The sequence below is a fragment of the Lemur catta genome, chromosome 1 (assembly GCF_020740605.2).
Source record: "Lemur catta isolate mLemCat1 chromosome 1, mLemCat1.pri, whole genome shotgun sequence".
NCBI lineage: Eukaryota > Metazoa > Chordata > Mammalia > Primates > Lemuridae > Lemur > Lemur catta.
Window position 1 is genome coordinate 101,195,357 of NC_059128.1, and position 14,447 is coordinate 101,209,803.

The 14,447-nt window shown below is 53.7% G+C and overlaps 1 protein-coding gene across 1 annotated transcript; it reads left to right on the plus strand.

Moving 5' to 3' along the window:
* Nucleotides 1–4,714: 4,714 nt before the first annotated feature.
* On the plus strand, nucleotides 4,715–13,090 carry NR2E3 (nuclear receptor subfamily 2 group E member 3). Its single transcript, XM_045546568.1, has 9 exons — nucleotides 4,715–4,968; nucleotides 6,944–7,086; nucleotides 7,615–7,741; nucleotides 7,851–7,954; nucleotides 8,040–8,261; nucleotides 8,438–8,613; nucleotides 9,518–9,764; nucleotides 10,000–10,105; nucleotides 12,958–13,090. The coding sequence occupies exons 1-9, from the start codon at nucleotides 4,715–4,717 to the stop codon at nucleotides 13,088–13,090; spliced, it is 1,512 nt and encodes a 503-aa protein (XP_045402524.1).
* The last annotated feature ends 1,357 nt before the right edge of the window (nucleotides 13,091–14,447 follow it).

The window sequence follows — 14,447 nt, forward strand, 5'->3', positions numbered from 1 at the left end:
AGAGGTAATTTAGAGATAATTAGAGATAATAGGTCAATGAAATCCGTGCACCCATCACCCACATCAGCAGCTATCAGCTTGAGTTGTTCTCGGTTCATCTGCCCTCTTCTTTCTTTCATTCATTTATTTAAAAAAAAAAACAAAAACAACTTTTGTTGCATGCTTCAAAAGCAAATCCAAGAAATTCGATCATTTCTCCTGTAATACTCCGGAGTATGTCTCTAGCTGATAAGGATTATTTTTCATTAAACAAAATCACAATTCCATTGTCATAACTAAATTAATAACAATTCCTTAAATATTTTAATTGTGTTTGGGTTTTTTGTTTGTTTTGGGGGGTTGTTTGCTTGTTTGTTTGTTTTGAGACAGACTCACACACTGTGGGTTCAGCCCAGGAGTTCAAGGCTGCAGTGAGCTATGATCAGGCCACTGCACTCCAGCCTGGGCAACAGAGCAAGACCCTATCTCTTTAAAAAAAAAAAGCAAACATTTTCTCAAAGGCAGCTTTTGGGGAAAAAAAAAATTAAACAGACAACAAGAAAGTTTCCTACAGAGAGATCCTTTAGCTCATCTGTGTAGATTTTATTATTAATATATTATAGTTTTAGTTTAAGAATCTGCATCTCGTAGCAAAGCTGGAAACAGAAATGCCAGCTCAAAAGTGACTCTCCACAGCCCAGAATACCTGCATTCTCCTTTCAACCCACCTAGAAACAAGACGTGTCTGGAGAAGATTTTCTTTATTAAATGCATGAAGGTTTTTGGTTTTTTAAGGATATTCCCATAGTTTTCTCCCTTACCCTTGGGTAGATCATAACATAATCAGCTTATCTGCCTGGGTTTGAGTCGTTAGAGCTGTGTGACACTGGGCAAGTCGCTAAACCTCTCTGTAACGTCAGTCTCATCTGTAAGACAAGGATAATAATGACAATACCTATCTGACAGTGTTGTCTTGAGGACTGAGTTTACACCTATAAACACTTGGAACTGTGTCTGGCACTCAACAATTTCTTAATAAATACTCCGTATTATTTTATAACTCTTATTTATTTCAGATTAACCAGTCTCTTTTAAAAATATTTTTTAAAAACCTTATTTTAACTTGATTATAATTAATACATGGTCGGTATTAAACATTCAAGCAATACAGAAAACAATAAAGAAAAAAATAAAATTCTCCTTCAGAGAAAACCTGTGTCAACCCTCAGCACCCTTCCAGATAATTCCTGAGTCTGCATACACGTGACACTGTGGACAACATTACCTGCCTAATGGACCTGGGGCTCCTCGCAGACATGTGTCATGGGAAACGCTCCCTGCATCTGTGAAAACAGACTCAGTGACCTGCCTCACAACATGGCATAGCCCAAGGGTGATTTTGTCCCGCAGGGGACATTTGGCCATGTCTGAATACTTTTTGGTTGTCACAGCTGGCATCGAGTGGGCAGAAGCCAGGGATGCTGCTAAACATCCTACAAATGCACAGGACAGCCCCCATAATCAAGAATTAACTGGCCCCAAATGTCAGTTGTGCTGAGATTGAAAAGCTCTGCCTTAAGTCGTTTCATTTCTAGGAGATAAAAAATATTATGACAAGAAGGGTCAGTCAGCTATTACACACTGGTATGGTAGTACCTGTTGTTAAACTTTTAAAATACTTCTGTACTGGTTTTCAAATAGCCTCGCACCCCCTGCAGCTGCAGCTGTTCCGCTCAGCCAAGGCTCAGCCCCAGCAGCTGCTAGATATTAGGCCCTCCCCACGCCCCCGGGGGAGGGACGAGAGAAAACAAGAGCGTGAGAAGCATTTCAGTCTCGCATATAAGCACACAATTTCTTCGTAAGTATTTCCTACTCTTATTATAGGTGATACCGACTTCAAATTAGCCATTCTTTTGTAAAAATGAAAAGAGCTTTATTTTATTGTAATACATGTTTGGTTTTAAACCTTCAAATGCACAGAAATTTCTGCTTGCGGTAAGAATGTCTGCGGTGGCATCTTTATGACAGCACTGCTAGAGAACTGAGAAGCCCAGCGCTCGGGGTGCCCGGGAGGAAGGAGAAGCTGACCTGGAGGTCGTCCCTGCCACTCATCTCAGGACAAAGCAGGAAGGGTGTCACCCCGAGGTGGAGCAGAGCCGGTGTGCCTGGAACAGGCTGCCTTTTGTCTGCCTGTCGTAGGACGGGGCAGTGTCTCCTCCAGTTCTGCCCAGGCCTTTAAAATGGTTCAAGGGAAAAGGCTTCACTAGCCAAGCGCCGGGAAAACTGCACAGGAGAATATCTGATTATTTCTAAATGTTATCTTGAAAAGAAAAGAAAGAGGCTTTGTTGAGAAACGTCCCTGCTGATGTCTGCCTCTAGGACTCCTGAACCTTCCACTCCCTGCTCTAGAGAAACAAACCACTGATTCATTGAGGCCCTGCCAAGGAGAAAGGCGTCCCGTGATCTTTGGCCAGAAATTCCCCTGGGACACATGAAATCAAACTATACCGGCTGTTTTGTAGGTGGCTTTGAAGTCAAAACATGCTGGGCATATTTCCGTGTAAACGAAGGTGGGAACACCACCATTTGCGGTGGCTGCGTGGCATTCTACCGTACGGATGGAACATAATTTAGCCAGTTGTCCACAGATGGATGTTTTACTGAAATTACTGCAGGGAACATCCATATTAATTAAATTTTCCTGGGATAGTTTCCTGGAGTGGACTTGCTGGGTCCCCAGCTGCAGAGACTGTGCGTTTACCACTCGCTAAGAGCTTCAAGGATGGTGAAGACACGTGGGAGGGGGAGGGGGAGGGGGAGCATTTTTAAAGACACCCTGCAGGAAGACCTTTTCCCAGGACCCAAAGTTGTGAACAAACCGTGCCCCAATCAAGAAGTCCGCAGCTGCTGGGAGGGGAGCCATGGAGTCAGCCCACCCTGCCTGGCTGCAGAAGCCACCCCTTCCTCCCTCTGCCAGCGCCTGGGTCAGGCCCCAGGCCAGGGACCTAGTGGCACAGTGAAGGGAAGGCACTTGACCCGCCAGGGCCCTGAAGGTCCAGAGGGAGGTCGTTGTACAGCCTGTATCATGGGCACCACCCCCTTGCTCCACCCCCATTCGCCCCAGGCCTCCCCAGTGGGGTGGGGGGGGGTGCTGACCTATCCCCTGGGGAATAATTGTATTAGTGATAAGGTGGCCTCTGGCAGCTTAGTCAGCAAATTGGGGGCTTTGGGCTGAGTAATCCTTTGGCGTCTGCCCCAGCAGCAGCTGGTGATCACAGATCGGAGACCCCCCCCCCCCCAAGCCCCAGGCCCTGCTGGGCTTTGGCGTCCTTTCGCCAGCACAGTGCCCGGCCTGGCCTGCCAGACAGCCGAGGCCAGGCTGAGAGAGGAGCGCCCCGGCATCCAAATGACGGGAGGAGTCGACATAACAAGGTCAAAATAAACGGTGTAAGAACAGGCAGGTCGGACACGGAAGGTGTCTTTTCCCTAGATGGGACTGGGTTTTTTGTTTTGTTTTGTTTTGCCATTCTAAGTAATACAGGCCCACTACAGAATATAGGGAAACATAGACAAGTTAAAAAACAGACTTCCTGTGATCCTCATGCCCAGCTAACCTGAAACTCTAACTGAACCTGTTCCCTGGAATCTTCCATCTGGACCGAGTAGTGAGAACGGACTTGGAGTGAGGTTCACCATGAGGGCAAGATCTGGCCCTGGACAAGGTCTCTCTAGAAGGAGAGAGCAGGTGGGCTGGGGCGTCGGGGCGGCCAGCCTGGAGGAGGTGGGCCCCAGACAGGCCTTGAAGGATGGGAGGGGACTAGGCATGTGGGGCAGGAGAGGCAAATCCCTTCCCCACTCAGCTCCTTCCCCTGCGGCCTGTGGCCACCCCAGAGAAACAGAAAAGCTTTTCCTTGTCTGTACTAACCATTTCGCATTGTCACATCCTTTAATTGCATCACAACCCTGCAGGGGACACCATCCCACCCATTTTGGAGAGGAGGACCCTGAAGGCAGGGGTGAAATACCTTGCCCAGCTCACAGCCAGGAAACATAAAGCCAGGACCCCAGAGGAGGGGTGCTGGCCCGGGGCCTGCCCTTAAACCCTGGGGTCGCTGGCTCCTCACAGGTGAGCCCCCCACAGGCCGGAGAAGCCCCTCCTGTTGTCTCCGGTGTTTCCCCAAGATGCCGGGGGGGCTGGGCTAGAGCTACCCCCTGCCTCCAGCCTCACCCTCTCTCTGGCTCTTTCTCCTCTGCATCTCCCATTTCAAAGGGAATTCTTCTCCTAAAATATTTTCATTTCAATCTCCCTCGATGGGGGAAAATACAATCTTTCTTTAGTGTCACTCTCCCTACAACCTCCTCAGCCCTGTCTCCTTCCCTCATAGCCAAGCTCCTTCTTCCCATTCCCCCCTCCCCACACTCCTTCTGAACAGCTCCGGCCACCGCCGTGCACCTGCTGCTGACGCCAGCGGAGGCTGCCGCTCCCTGGACAGGTTGCTGGTGAAGAGCGGACTTTGGGGCTCAGACACGTCTGAAATCCCCACCTCCACCCCAGCCGCCTCCACCACTCGGGAGCTGTGCGTCTGAGGCAAACGACTTAACCTCTCTGACTGCATTAGCACCTCTGTGAGTTGAGGGAGACAAGGACAGCTCCTTCGAAGGGTTGCCAGAGGTCTGAATACAATGTCTCAAGGGTTTGCTTTCTCAGTGACTTCACAGAGCACTTGTCGTGGTGATGCCTCCACCCTCGAATCCTCCACACTGCACTGGCGCTGCCCTGAGTCTCCCTGTGTCTCTCCTGCTTCTTTGTTATCAATATGTCCTCATCCTCGGGCCAAAAAGACCCTCGGGCTCAGCCTTAGGCCCTCCATCCCTGCACACATCTGCTCCCAGCTCCCTCAACCCCGGGGCCTGGGTCAGCCCCGCGCAGAGACACTGGGGACAGCGTGGGGTGCGGAGCTGGATGCCGCAGCGGGACTCGGGAGATCTGTGGGTGGGAAGCTTGGGGCACAGACGCAGGCAGGAGACCAACGTCCCGGGAGCCGCGAGTGTGTGTGAAACCTCGAGGGGAGAGTGAAAAGCTCTGCCGTGGGGACCTTGGGGTGCATCGAGGTGATGGCAAGTTCAGGGCAAAGACCCGTGTTCCAGAAGAAATGGGAAAGATGGGCTTTGGGAAGGAGGGAGCCACCCAGGTTCAGGGGAGATACCCTGGCTTTGGCGTGAGGTGGAGCTGGAGACCGTGTCAGTGGAGGGTCCGGGGGGCTTCCTGGCAGGAGGAGGCAGGGAGGGGTGAGGACAGGGGAGAGGACGGGCGAGAGGGCCCAGCCCCGTGGCCTCGATCTTCTGAGGCCCCAGAAAGCAGATTACCCTGCAAAGCCCCCGAGCTGACTTTCCAAATCCCCAAGAGTGCTTCCCTGTCACAGTGAGGGTTAACCCCACTTACATAAGGGCCATGCCCCCCTTCTGTCCCTTTAACTCCATGATCCTTCCGGAAGCTTCCTACTGTCTCCCATCCCCCTGGGCTCTAAGCCTGGGCCACCCCCGCCCAGCACACCCACAGGTGCGCTCAGGTCTGCTGAGGATGGGTGGTCCCCTCCAGGCCCACCCTGCCTTTCAGCTCTGTCCCCGCATGGGGGTGGCAAGTGGGGAGGGGGAGGGGCAGGCAAAGGTGAATCTAGTCACCGAGGGTCAACCTGTGATCTTCTCAGTGGCCCTGAGGAGTGGCACTGGCAGCCAGCGCACACATCATTTGTTACGTCTTACCAGTACCAGGCCCCGAAACACGGTTCTCGAATTACCGCGGTTTCCCTGACTGCAAGACAGGTACTTCTGTCATCCCTTTTTACAGACGAAGAAACCAAAGTTCAGTCAGGTGACGTCACTTGCCCAGGGACACATGGCTGCCTGTGAGGGAGCAGGGATTGGAACCCGGGTCTGTTCCTGCTCTCTGCACTCTCCCTGCTGGGCCTGGGCTGGGCCCACGGAGGACAGATGACTCCTTCCCCTGCTCAGAACCGCCACTGGGCTTGAGCTGGGAGGGCTGGGCCTGGGGCAGGGCAGGGCTGTGCCCCAGTCAGGGGAGGAAGGGGAGGCCCCCTGAGGGCCCAGAGCCAGGCTCAAGGTGACTGTGTCCTCACCCCTCCTGTCCTGCAGGCCCAGCTCTCCAGGTAGGTGAGAAAAACACCCGCTAGCTCCAGGCCAGCCTGAGACCCTACACTGGACCAGTCCCGGGATCCTCCTCTGTGCTGGGCATCTGGGGACTGAGGAAGGCAGGGCAGCCTTCCAGGGGCCAGGACCCTCACATCGTGGGCCCCACGCAGTCCCTTATCAAGGGCCTGCTGTGAGAACATCCAGGGTGGAGAGCTGGGTCTCCCAGGGGCCCAACTGGAGCATCACACGCAGGATCCCACACAGGCACAGGGACACACGCACGGGCCCCACACACTTGCTGTCAGACACATGCCAAGATTGGAGTCTTTAGAGGAAGTGGAGTCCACAGCCCCCTTTAAGAGTTGGCATTGAATGGCAAACAGCTGAGAGCACAGGGCAGCAGGGCCCCAGGGACACCAGGCAGCCCTGGAGCTGGTGTGGGGGCGGCAGAACTGGCCAGCTCCCGGGGCACCTTGGTAATGCTGCAGGTGTGGCCAGCTGATCCCCTGTGGAGACAGTAAAGATTAAGGGGATCATGAACTGCGCCCGGCGGCTGCCCTGGGAGAAACCTCCTCAGGCCAGAGCTGTGCTGTGAGGGGCTTCGGGAACTCGGGGCAGCTCCTGAGTTCAGACAGGGGGGACAGGAGGCAGAGACAGAGAGAGACAGAGACCCAGAAAGATACAGAGACAGAGGGAGACCACCAGGGAGAGGGAGAAGGAGAAACAGAAGAGAGACAGGGACACAGAGAGAGAGAGGTGCAGATACTGAGGCAGAGGCTGGGCCCAGTTCAGCACCCCAGGGGGTCCCCGGCAGGCAGGCAGAGGCTACGCTGGGACCCCCCAGGACCAGGCCAACAGCTCCGATGAGCTCCACCGTGGCTACAGCTGCACCTGCCGCCGGGGCTGCCTCCAGGAAGGAGTCTCCAGGCAGGTGGGGCCTGGGGGAGGATCCAGCAGGTATGGCTTTTCCCGGAGGTCGAGTCTGGGCCCTCGGGGAGCAAAATGTGGGCCAGAGGTTTGCAGGGACCATGCAGGGAGCCAGAGCAACTCAGCTCCAGCTCCCAGGGCTGCGGGCCAGTGAGAGGGAAGCTGCAGGCAAACCCAGAATCCCAGCAACACGGCGGGTGGGGGCGGGGGAGCAGCCGAGCCAGGACTGGACAGCTGAGCATGGGGCAGGGAGGAACAGAGGAACTTTAGGGCTCAGAGGCGAAGCGGTCCCTAGCGGTGTTGCCACGCATGTGTGCGGATTGATGGAGCCGAGGCCACTGCAGAGAAGGAAGGGGAGCTGGGGCGCGGGCAAGGCACGTGCCCGCTGAGTGCTGCCCGCTGAGCGGGGGACAGCCAGAAACCGGGGTGGGGGTGGGGGTAGAGATACACTTTCCAGATGGAAAAGACACAGGTGCGATGAAATGCGGGTGGGCAAGAACCCAGGGGCCGGGGGGTGTGCGGCCCTGCCCCAGCCCTGCCCCTGCCCCTGCCCCTCAGGCGTGGGCCCCTCGCTCCAGTGCCGCGTGTGCGGGGACAGCAGCAGCGGGAAGCACTACGGCATCTACGCCTGCAACGGCTGCAGCGGTTTCTTCAAGCGGAGCGTGAGGCGGAGGCTCATCTACAGGTGAGGGTGCAGAGGTGTTCAGGGAGGAAGGGGCCAGGGCAGAAATGTCCGGCCTAGGGTCCAGGGCCCAGGCAGGATACTGACGCCAGGGACTCCCCTGCACCTGCAGGTGTCAGGTGGGGGCGGGGATGTGCCCCGTGGACAAGGCCCATCGCAATCAGTGCCAGGCCTGCCGGCTGAAGAAGTGCTTGCAGGCGGGCATGAACCAGGACGGTGAGTCAGGGGCTGACCTGGGGGGCATGTAACAGAAGAGATGGGCGTGACCGGCGGGGTGTCCTGACCCACCCTTACTCCCCAGCTGTGCAGAACGAGCGCCAGCCTCGAAGCACAACCCAGGTCCGTCTGGACAGCATGGAGTCAGACACTGAGCCCCGGCCCCAGCCCCTGGGGGCTCCCCCGACCCCAGCAGGGCCCAGCCCGCGGGGCTCCACGCCTGTGTCTGCAGCCAGGGCCCTGGGCCACCACTTCATGGCCAGCCTTATAACAGCCGAAACCTGTGCTAAGCTGGAGCCAGAGGATGGTAAGTGGGAGGGCGGCCAAGGGCCAGGCCAGCAGCCTTGGTTCCTGGGTCACAGCAGGGTCACACGCCTAGCCTTGACCCACATACCCAGCCTTAACCCTCACACCCAGGCCCCCAGCCCTCCCTGCAGCCCCCCGTGGAGCAGGCGCTGAGCTCACACCCTCTTCCCCCAACAGCTGATGAAAATATCGACGTCACCAGCAATGACCCCGAGTTCCCCCCATCTCCATACTCTTCTTCCTCCCCCTGCGGCCTGGACAGCGTCCAAGAGACGTCAGCTCGCCTGCTGTTCATGGCTGTCAAATGGGCGAAGAACCTGCCCGTGTTCTCCAGCCTGCCCTTCCGGGATCAGGTACCGGCAGCCTGTGTGCTGGGCAGCTGGGCCAGGCCCGGGTCAGGCAGCCTATCCGGGTCAGCCAGATCGGGGCTCATACACCCTGTGCCGTGTGAATGGAGGTGCACAGCTTGCATTGCAGTGGGTGGGGGCACACATGTCTCTGAGTCGGGGTTGGTGACCATGAGGTGCACACCTCTCCAGGACAGAGATAATGGTCGGGTTGCATGCTTAAGGGAGGACGATGCCCAGGGACCCACAGGGACCAGGAATTTGAAGCCAGCGCCTATGGCTCCCTGGGTCTTCTTTCCCGCTAGTAGAGCCTCAGGCCCTGCAGACATCCTGTAGGTGACAGAAGATCTGCACGCCCTGAACAGCGTGAGTTTCCAACTCCGGGCCACCTCGGAGCACAAGTGCCCATGACTTCAGGGCTGGAGTTTCAGCCCAACCTCTCCACCTCCAGGAAGCCCCCTTGGGCTTCTAATGGGCAAGCAGACCTCTCACGGTAGGCCGGGAAGGGGGTCGCACTGAGGGTCTCATCCCCTTAGCCGGCCTGTGTGTGTAGATGGAGCAGCTCAGAAGAGTCAGGCCACGCCTCCTGAGTGCACGCAAATTACAACACTCCTGGGCTGTGTCCCTGAGGCTGCCCACCTTCCCGCGTCTCTAGACTTTCCTAAATGTTCCAGCCCCAGCTCTGGATGGAACCCACAGAGTGTCTCAGAGGGTAGGCGGCTGAGCCAGATGGCATGAAATCCCAGAGCTCTGGGTCCCTGGCTGATGTCAGACAGAGGTCAGGAGAGCGTCCTGGGCACCCAGAACCAGCCCTTCTGTTGCTGGGATGTCTGAGAAGGAGGCGGAGGCTCCAGGCTGAGCCAGAGAAGCTGTGTATCCGCGGTGACGCTCACACCCTCTCTGAGCGCAGGTGATCCTGCTGGAAGAGGCGTGGAGTGAGCTCTTCCTCCTGGCAGCCATACAGTGGTCTCTGCCCCTGGACGGCTGCCCGCTGCTGCCCCCGCCAGAGGCCTCCGCTGCCGGCGGCGCTCAGGCCCGGCTCACGCTGGCCAGTGTGGAGACGCGCGTCCTGCGGGAAACCATCTCTCGGTTCCGGGCGCTGGCGGTTGACCCCACAGAGTTCGCCTGCATGAAGGCCCTGGTCCTCTTCAAACCAGGTAGCTGGGTCTTTGCCCGAGCCCTGCAAGGAACTGGTTGGGATGAAGACTGGGAATTGTGGTGACTCCTTCTGCCCCTCACTCTTCCCCCGCCACCCGCCTGCTGCCGGTGTGTGCAGGCCTCTACCCCGGGGACAGGAGGAGGGAGGTGTCCTGAGGGCCCCTCCTGGCTGACTGTGAGGGGACAGGCTGGGGAGCCCCCGGAGAGGAGCTCACTGGCGCTGCTTCTCCCCAGAAACGCGGGGCCTGAAGGACCCTGAGCACGTGGAGGCCTTGCAGGACCAGTCCCAGGTGATGCTGAGCCAGCACAGCAAGGCCCACCACCCCAGCCAGCCCGTGAGGTGACCTGAGCACGCGCCCACCCGCCCATCCATCCCTTCCCCGCTCAAGTCCCCCCACCCCAGGGCTCCCCCGGTTAGACAGGACAAGGTCTCAGCCCAGCCAGTGTGTACCCAGCATGGACTGTGTGCCCGGTGCAGAGCCAGGCCCCGGAGTGGGGACAAACGTGCATGAGACAAAGCTGCTGCCCTCCGGGGCCACCCGGCCCAGTGACCACACTGGCCATGAGAAGTACTGCGTGTGTCTGAAGGGGACACAGACCCCTTGGGTGTGGGAGGTGTAAGGCAGAGTTGGGAGGGATGTTGTGGAGGCAGGGCTGGACTCGGAAGGGAGGGTAGGGTCTAAAAGAAGAGAAAGCATCATTTACAAAGGGAGAGAGAGGGGCGAGCGTGGATGTGTTCTTAGGACAGGAGCCCAGTTTGAAGGTACAACAGATTCCTGCCAGCTAGAAAGGGGGAGATCAAGCCAGAAAGGCAGCCCGGGACCAGCCTGTTCAGGACTTTGAATGCCAGCCAAAGGCCACATCTGATTTGGGAGGCAGAGGGGAGCCACTGCAGGTTTTGAGGTCCATAGGCTGGACCTCGTGCAGACTGGCGAGGCAGTGAGTACAGCAGATACTACCAGGGAGGAGATAGCTACTGCCACCTTCCAGGGAATTCCATGGAGTTCTGACCTTTGGGAATGGCCGTGGGGAGTGGAGGGGATTATGAATCCAAGAGACTCGGGGTTGGAATGGCTCAGACTCAGCACTTGGGTGACGGTAAGGAGTGTGGGAAGAGGAGCTATTTGGGAGAAGAGGTTATTCAAAAAATAAAAAGGAAAGTCAGGAGGAAAGATAGTTTTGAGGAAACATGAGGTCTGTCGGAGGTGCAGCAGGCATCCCGTAAAGGTGCGCTGGTATAAGCCATGCACTGGCAGGAACGACAGCCCAGTCCTGGCAGGCAGCTGCAGGCTGAGTGTGACTGGGGGAGGGGGGAGGCAGGAGCCAGTGCTCTGGGGCTGCCTCCCTTGGCCCAGCATATGCAAGGGAGCCTCAGCAAGGTCGGACCACTTGGCCTCCAGGTATCCAGTGGCTATTTTAGACCATATTACCTGCATTCTTTGGGGGAGTTTCCAGCAGTTCTCCCTAAAGAAGTGAACTGGCAAGGGCATCCTTGAATCACCTCTAATTTGGGAAATGATCACAAGGAGAAGAGGTGATTTCTCTTTAAGGAGAGTCAAAGTATGCAAGGCATACACCGTGTTGCCCAGGAAGATGTGTGCTGCTTGTGAGCCCAGGGAGAACAACTGCTGTCACTAAGACTTGACACAGCACCCTAACGGTGGTCATCACAGATGCCCGGAGACCAGGGGCCATCCTAGGCCACCTTTCCATGGAGACCAGCTCCCAGAGATGTCTAGCATATTGGTGACACATCAAATTTCAAAATGCTGATTAGGATTCCCTGTGTCACTTTTGTGGCAGTTCATTACCTAATACAGGCAGAACTGAGTGTTAGGTTGTGGTTTGGGATTCTCTACGTCAGCATATTTCAGTGTTTTAAAAAAAGAAATAACAATTTCCATTGTAGATGCTGAAACGAAGCTCCACCAAATAATACCTACCCTTACTTTGTACAATTTATGCTGATATTTCTATTTTATTTTTTTAGAAAAGACTGATTGTGACCCACTGAATTTGATTTCAGAACCACTATAATTGGGTCAGCAGCTGCAGTTTGGAAAAAAACTTTCTCTAATTGTGTAGTTACTTCTTCCTCCCACTCCTTGGATCAGAAAAATCAAAAGCAGGGAAGACAGATGGGAGGGGTGTGTGACCACACAGTGCTGCACTTGGCACGCTCGAGAGAAAGGAGCCCTTAGGTTGGCAAAGCCAGTTCAGTAGATCTCTGACTGGGGGCAGAGTCTTTCCAGAGTTATTCCTGGTGAGCTGAGCGTGGGGCTGCCCCACCATGGAGCATCCGCCCTGATGCTGGGCACTGACCCCACTGCCAGGCCTTACCCGGGGAAGCTTTGATCCTTCCCATCTCTCTCGGGGCTTCCCCAGCCTCCTTTCTTGCACTGGGGACCCCTGCCTTAGCAGGTAGTTCTTCTTTAAAACTATAATGAATTTTTTTCTGGATGAGTATCTTAGCCACTGAAATTATCCTTTGATTTCATACCATTTTCAGTACTGACTCCTCTACCACCATTGTTGGTAGTTTACAGATGGGAATTTATACTCTTATAAATACCTTCTCATACATGAGGGCTGTCTGCAAATTATTCAGCCGTTGCTAATATAACGAGAACATATTACATGGCTGGGTGCTTTCCAGCTGGTCCTTGTATATATAAAACTAATCGTACAATTATCATAAAACTCACATATATAATAATATATTCATATACAGGTGCTCCTCAACTTATGATGGGGATTACGTCGTGATAAACCCATTGTTAAGTTGAAAATATTGTAAGTTGAAAATGCATTTTCAGACATAGCCCCTTTGTAAGTCGAGGAGCATACTGAATGCTTATTGCTTCCACACCACGGTAAAGTTGACCCATCTGTATGGAATTAATATCAATGACTTCTTACTTTCTAATCTTTACCCATAATAAAAAGACTTATTCATTATTTTCATCCCACTCCTAAACTAAAGGGGGCTGGTAGTGGCTCACAATGGGTCAGCGGTAGGTGGAGGCAACTCGTCTAGTGAATGGGGCCTTCCCTCGAAATTCCTCTTAACCCACCCTGGATGCCTCTCATCTCTCCTCTCCTTCCTCCCCTGCCTTTCCTGGGAGGGCACCGCCCCAGAACTAGTGCTCCAAAGCTGGCGATAAAACTGACGGTGTGCTCTCTCCTGTTCAGGTTTGGGAAATTGCTCCTCCTCCTCCCATCTTTGAGGTTTATCACTTCCGAACGCATCGAGCTCCTCTTTTTCCGCAAGACCATAGGGAATACTCCAATGGAGAAGCTCCTTTGTGATATGTTCAAAAACTAGTGGGGGTGGAAGTAAAATGTTTACATATGCTCTGGAAAACAATCTACTGAAGCTAAACATTTGCTCACCCTTTGACCCAGCAATTTCACTTGTAGGTATGTGTACCTAAGCAGAAATGTCCATCAAAAGATACTATGAGAAAATTCATAGCAGTTTTATTCATAATAGCCCCAAACTGTACATTGATGGTAGAATGGATTAAATTATGGTATATTCATATAAGGAAGAACAGCAATAAAAAAGAATGAGTTATTGATATCATGAGTCAACATGGATAAATTGAACAGACATAAAACTTGAATGAAAGGAGCCAGGCACAAGTTCCACTTATACAAAGTTCAAGAACAGGCCAGACTAACTGATAGTGATAGAAGTTGGAGTCATGGTTTCTCTGGGTGGGGTTGGGGGGATTGATTGGGAAGGGGCCCAAGAGAGCCTGCGGGTATACTAGAAATGTTCTGTATTTTGATCTGGGTGGTGGTTTTACAATTGTACCCATACATAAAAATTCATGGAGCTGTGCAGCTAAGGCTTGTGCACTTTATTTTGTTAGAACCTCAATAAAAAAGCAAAAAAAAAAAAAAACCCAGAGGAATAAATGCAGTCAAGGCTCTCCCTTTGAGGCCACTGAGGGAGTGAGCTCAAGGTCTTTGAGTTCCTTCTGGTTCCCACACCAAGTCAGAGTGCAGGTGCAAGGAATTCAAGCCCAGTGGAAAATCGCCCACAGGATTCAACCACCCAGCTCTCAGCGTATCCTAGGATTTATTCAACCTCTCGTTGTAAATTGGCCTCACTGAAATTCTGGCTCTCATTGCATGTAGGGTCCTTTTTAAGAGAGGAGATGATTTGAAAGCTCTTTTCTGCCTTCAAGGTCAGAAATGTTTTTGGTCATGAAGCACCACAGAAGTAGTCCCTGGGGCCCTATCTAGGTCTTTATCTTCAATCAAAGTTGCAGTTTTCAGATTCATGAGACACTTCTTCTCTGCTTCAAGCAGGGAAGGATTCGAAGTGCCCAGCACATTTTGTTAGGTGCTGGAGACCTAGGTCAGCAAGACGGCACACTTCTTGCCTTGAGAGGCTTATGCCAAGTGTTTGATGCAGTGAATACCAAGAGCTGTAGAGAACACAAGACATCTAACCCAATTCAAGGGTTCATAGCAAGCTTTCCAGTACCACTGCCCTTTACACTGAAACCTGAGGGTCAGCAGGGCTTCCATCTCAAGAAGGAAACCTGGGGAAGAGAACTGATTTCTAGATAACAAAACAAAAAGGTTAGAATTTTTGTTTCTATTGTAACGTGTTGTGCTGCCTTTCAGCAAAAATCCTTGAGCCCTCCGTTAACAGATCTTGCCACTTC

Excerpts from the sequence above, each read along its gene's own strand:
- NR2E3 (XM_045546568.1), top strand. The coding sequence starts at position 4,715 with ATGCCTCCACCCTCGAATCCTCCACACTGCACTGGCGCTGCCCTGAGT. Across the intron at positions 8,614-9,517 it reads GCCTGCCCTTCCGGGATCAG|GTGATCCTGCTGGAAGAGGC; the intron begins GTACCGGCAGCC and ends CTCTGAGCGCAG. Across the intron at positions 10,106-12,957 it reads CACCCCAGCCAGCCCGTGAG|GTTTGGGAAATTGCTCCTCC; the intron begins GTGACCTGAGCA and ends TCTCCTGTTCAG.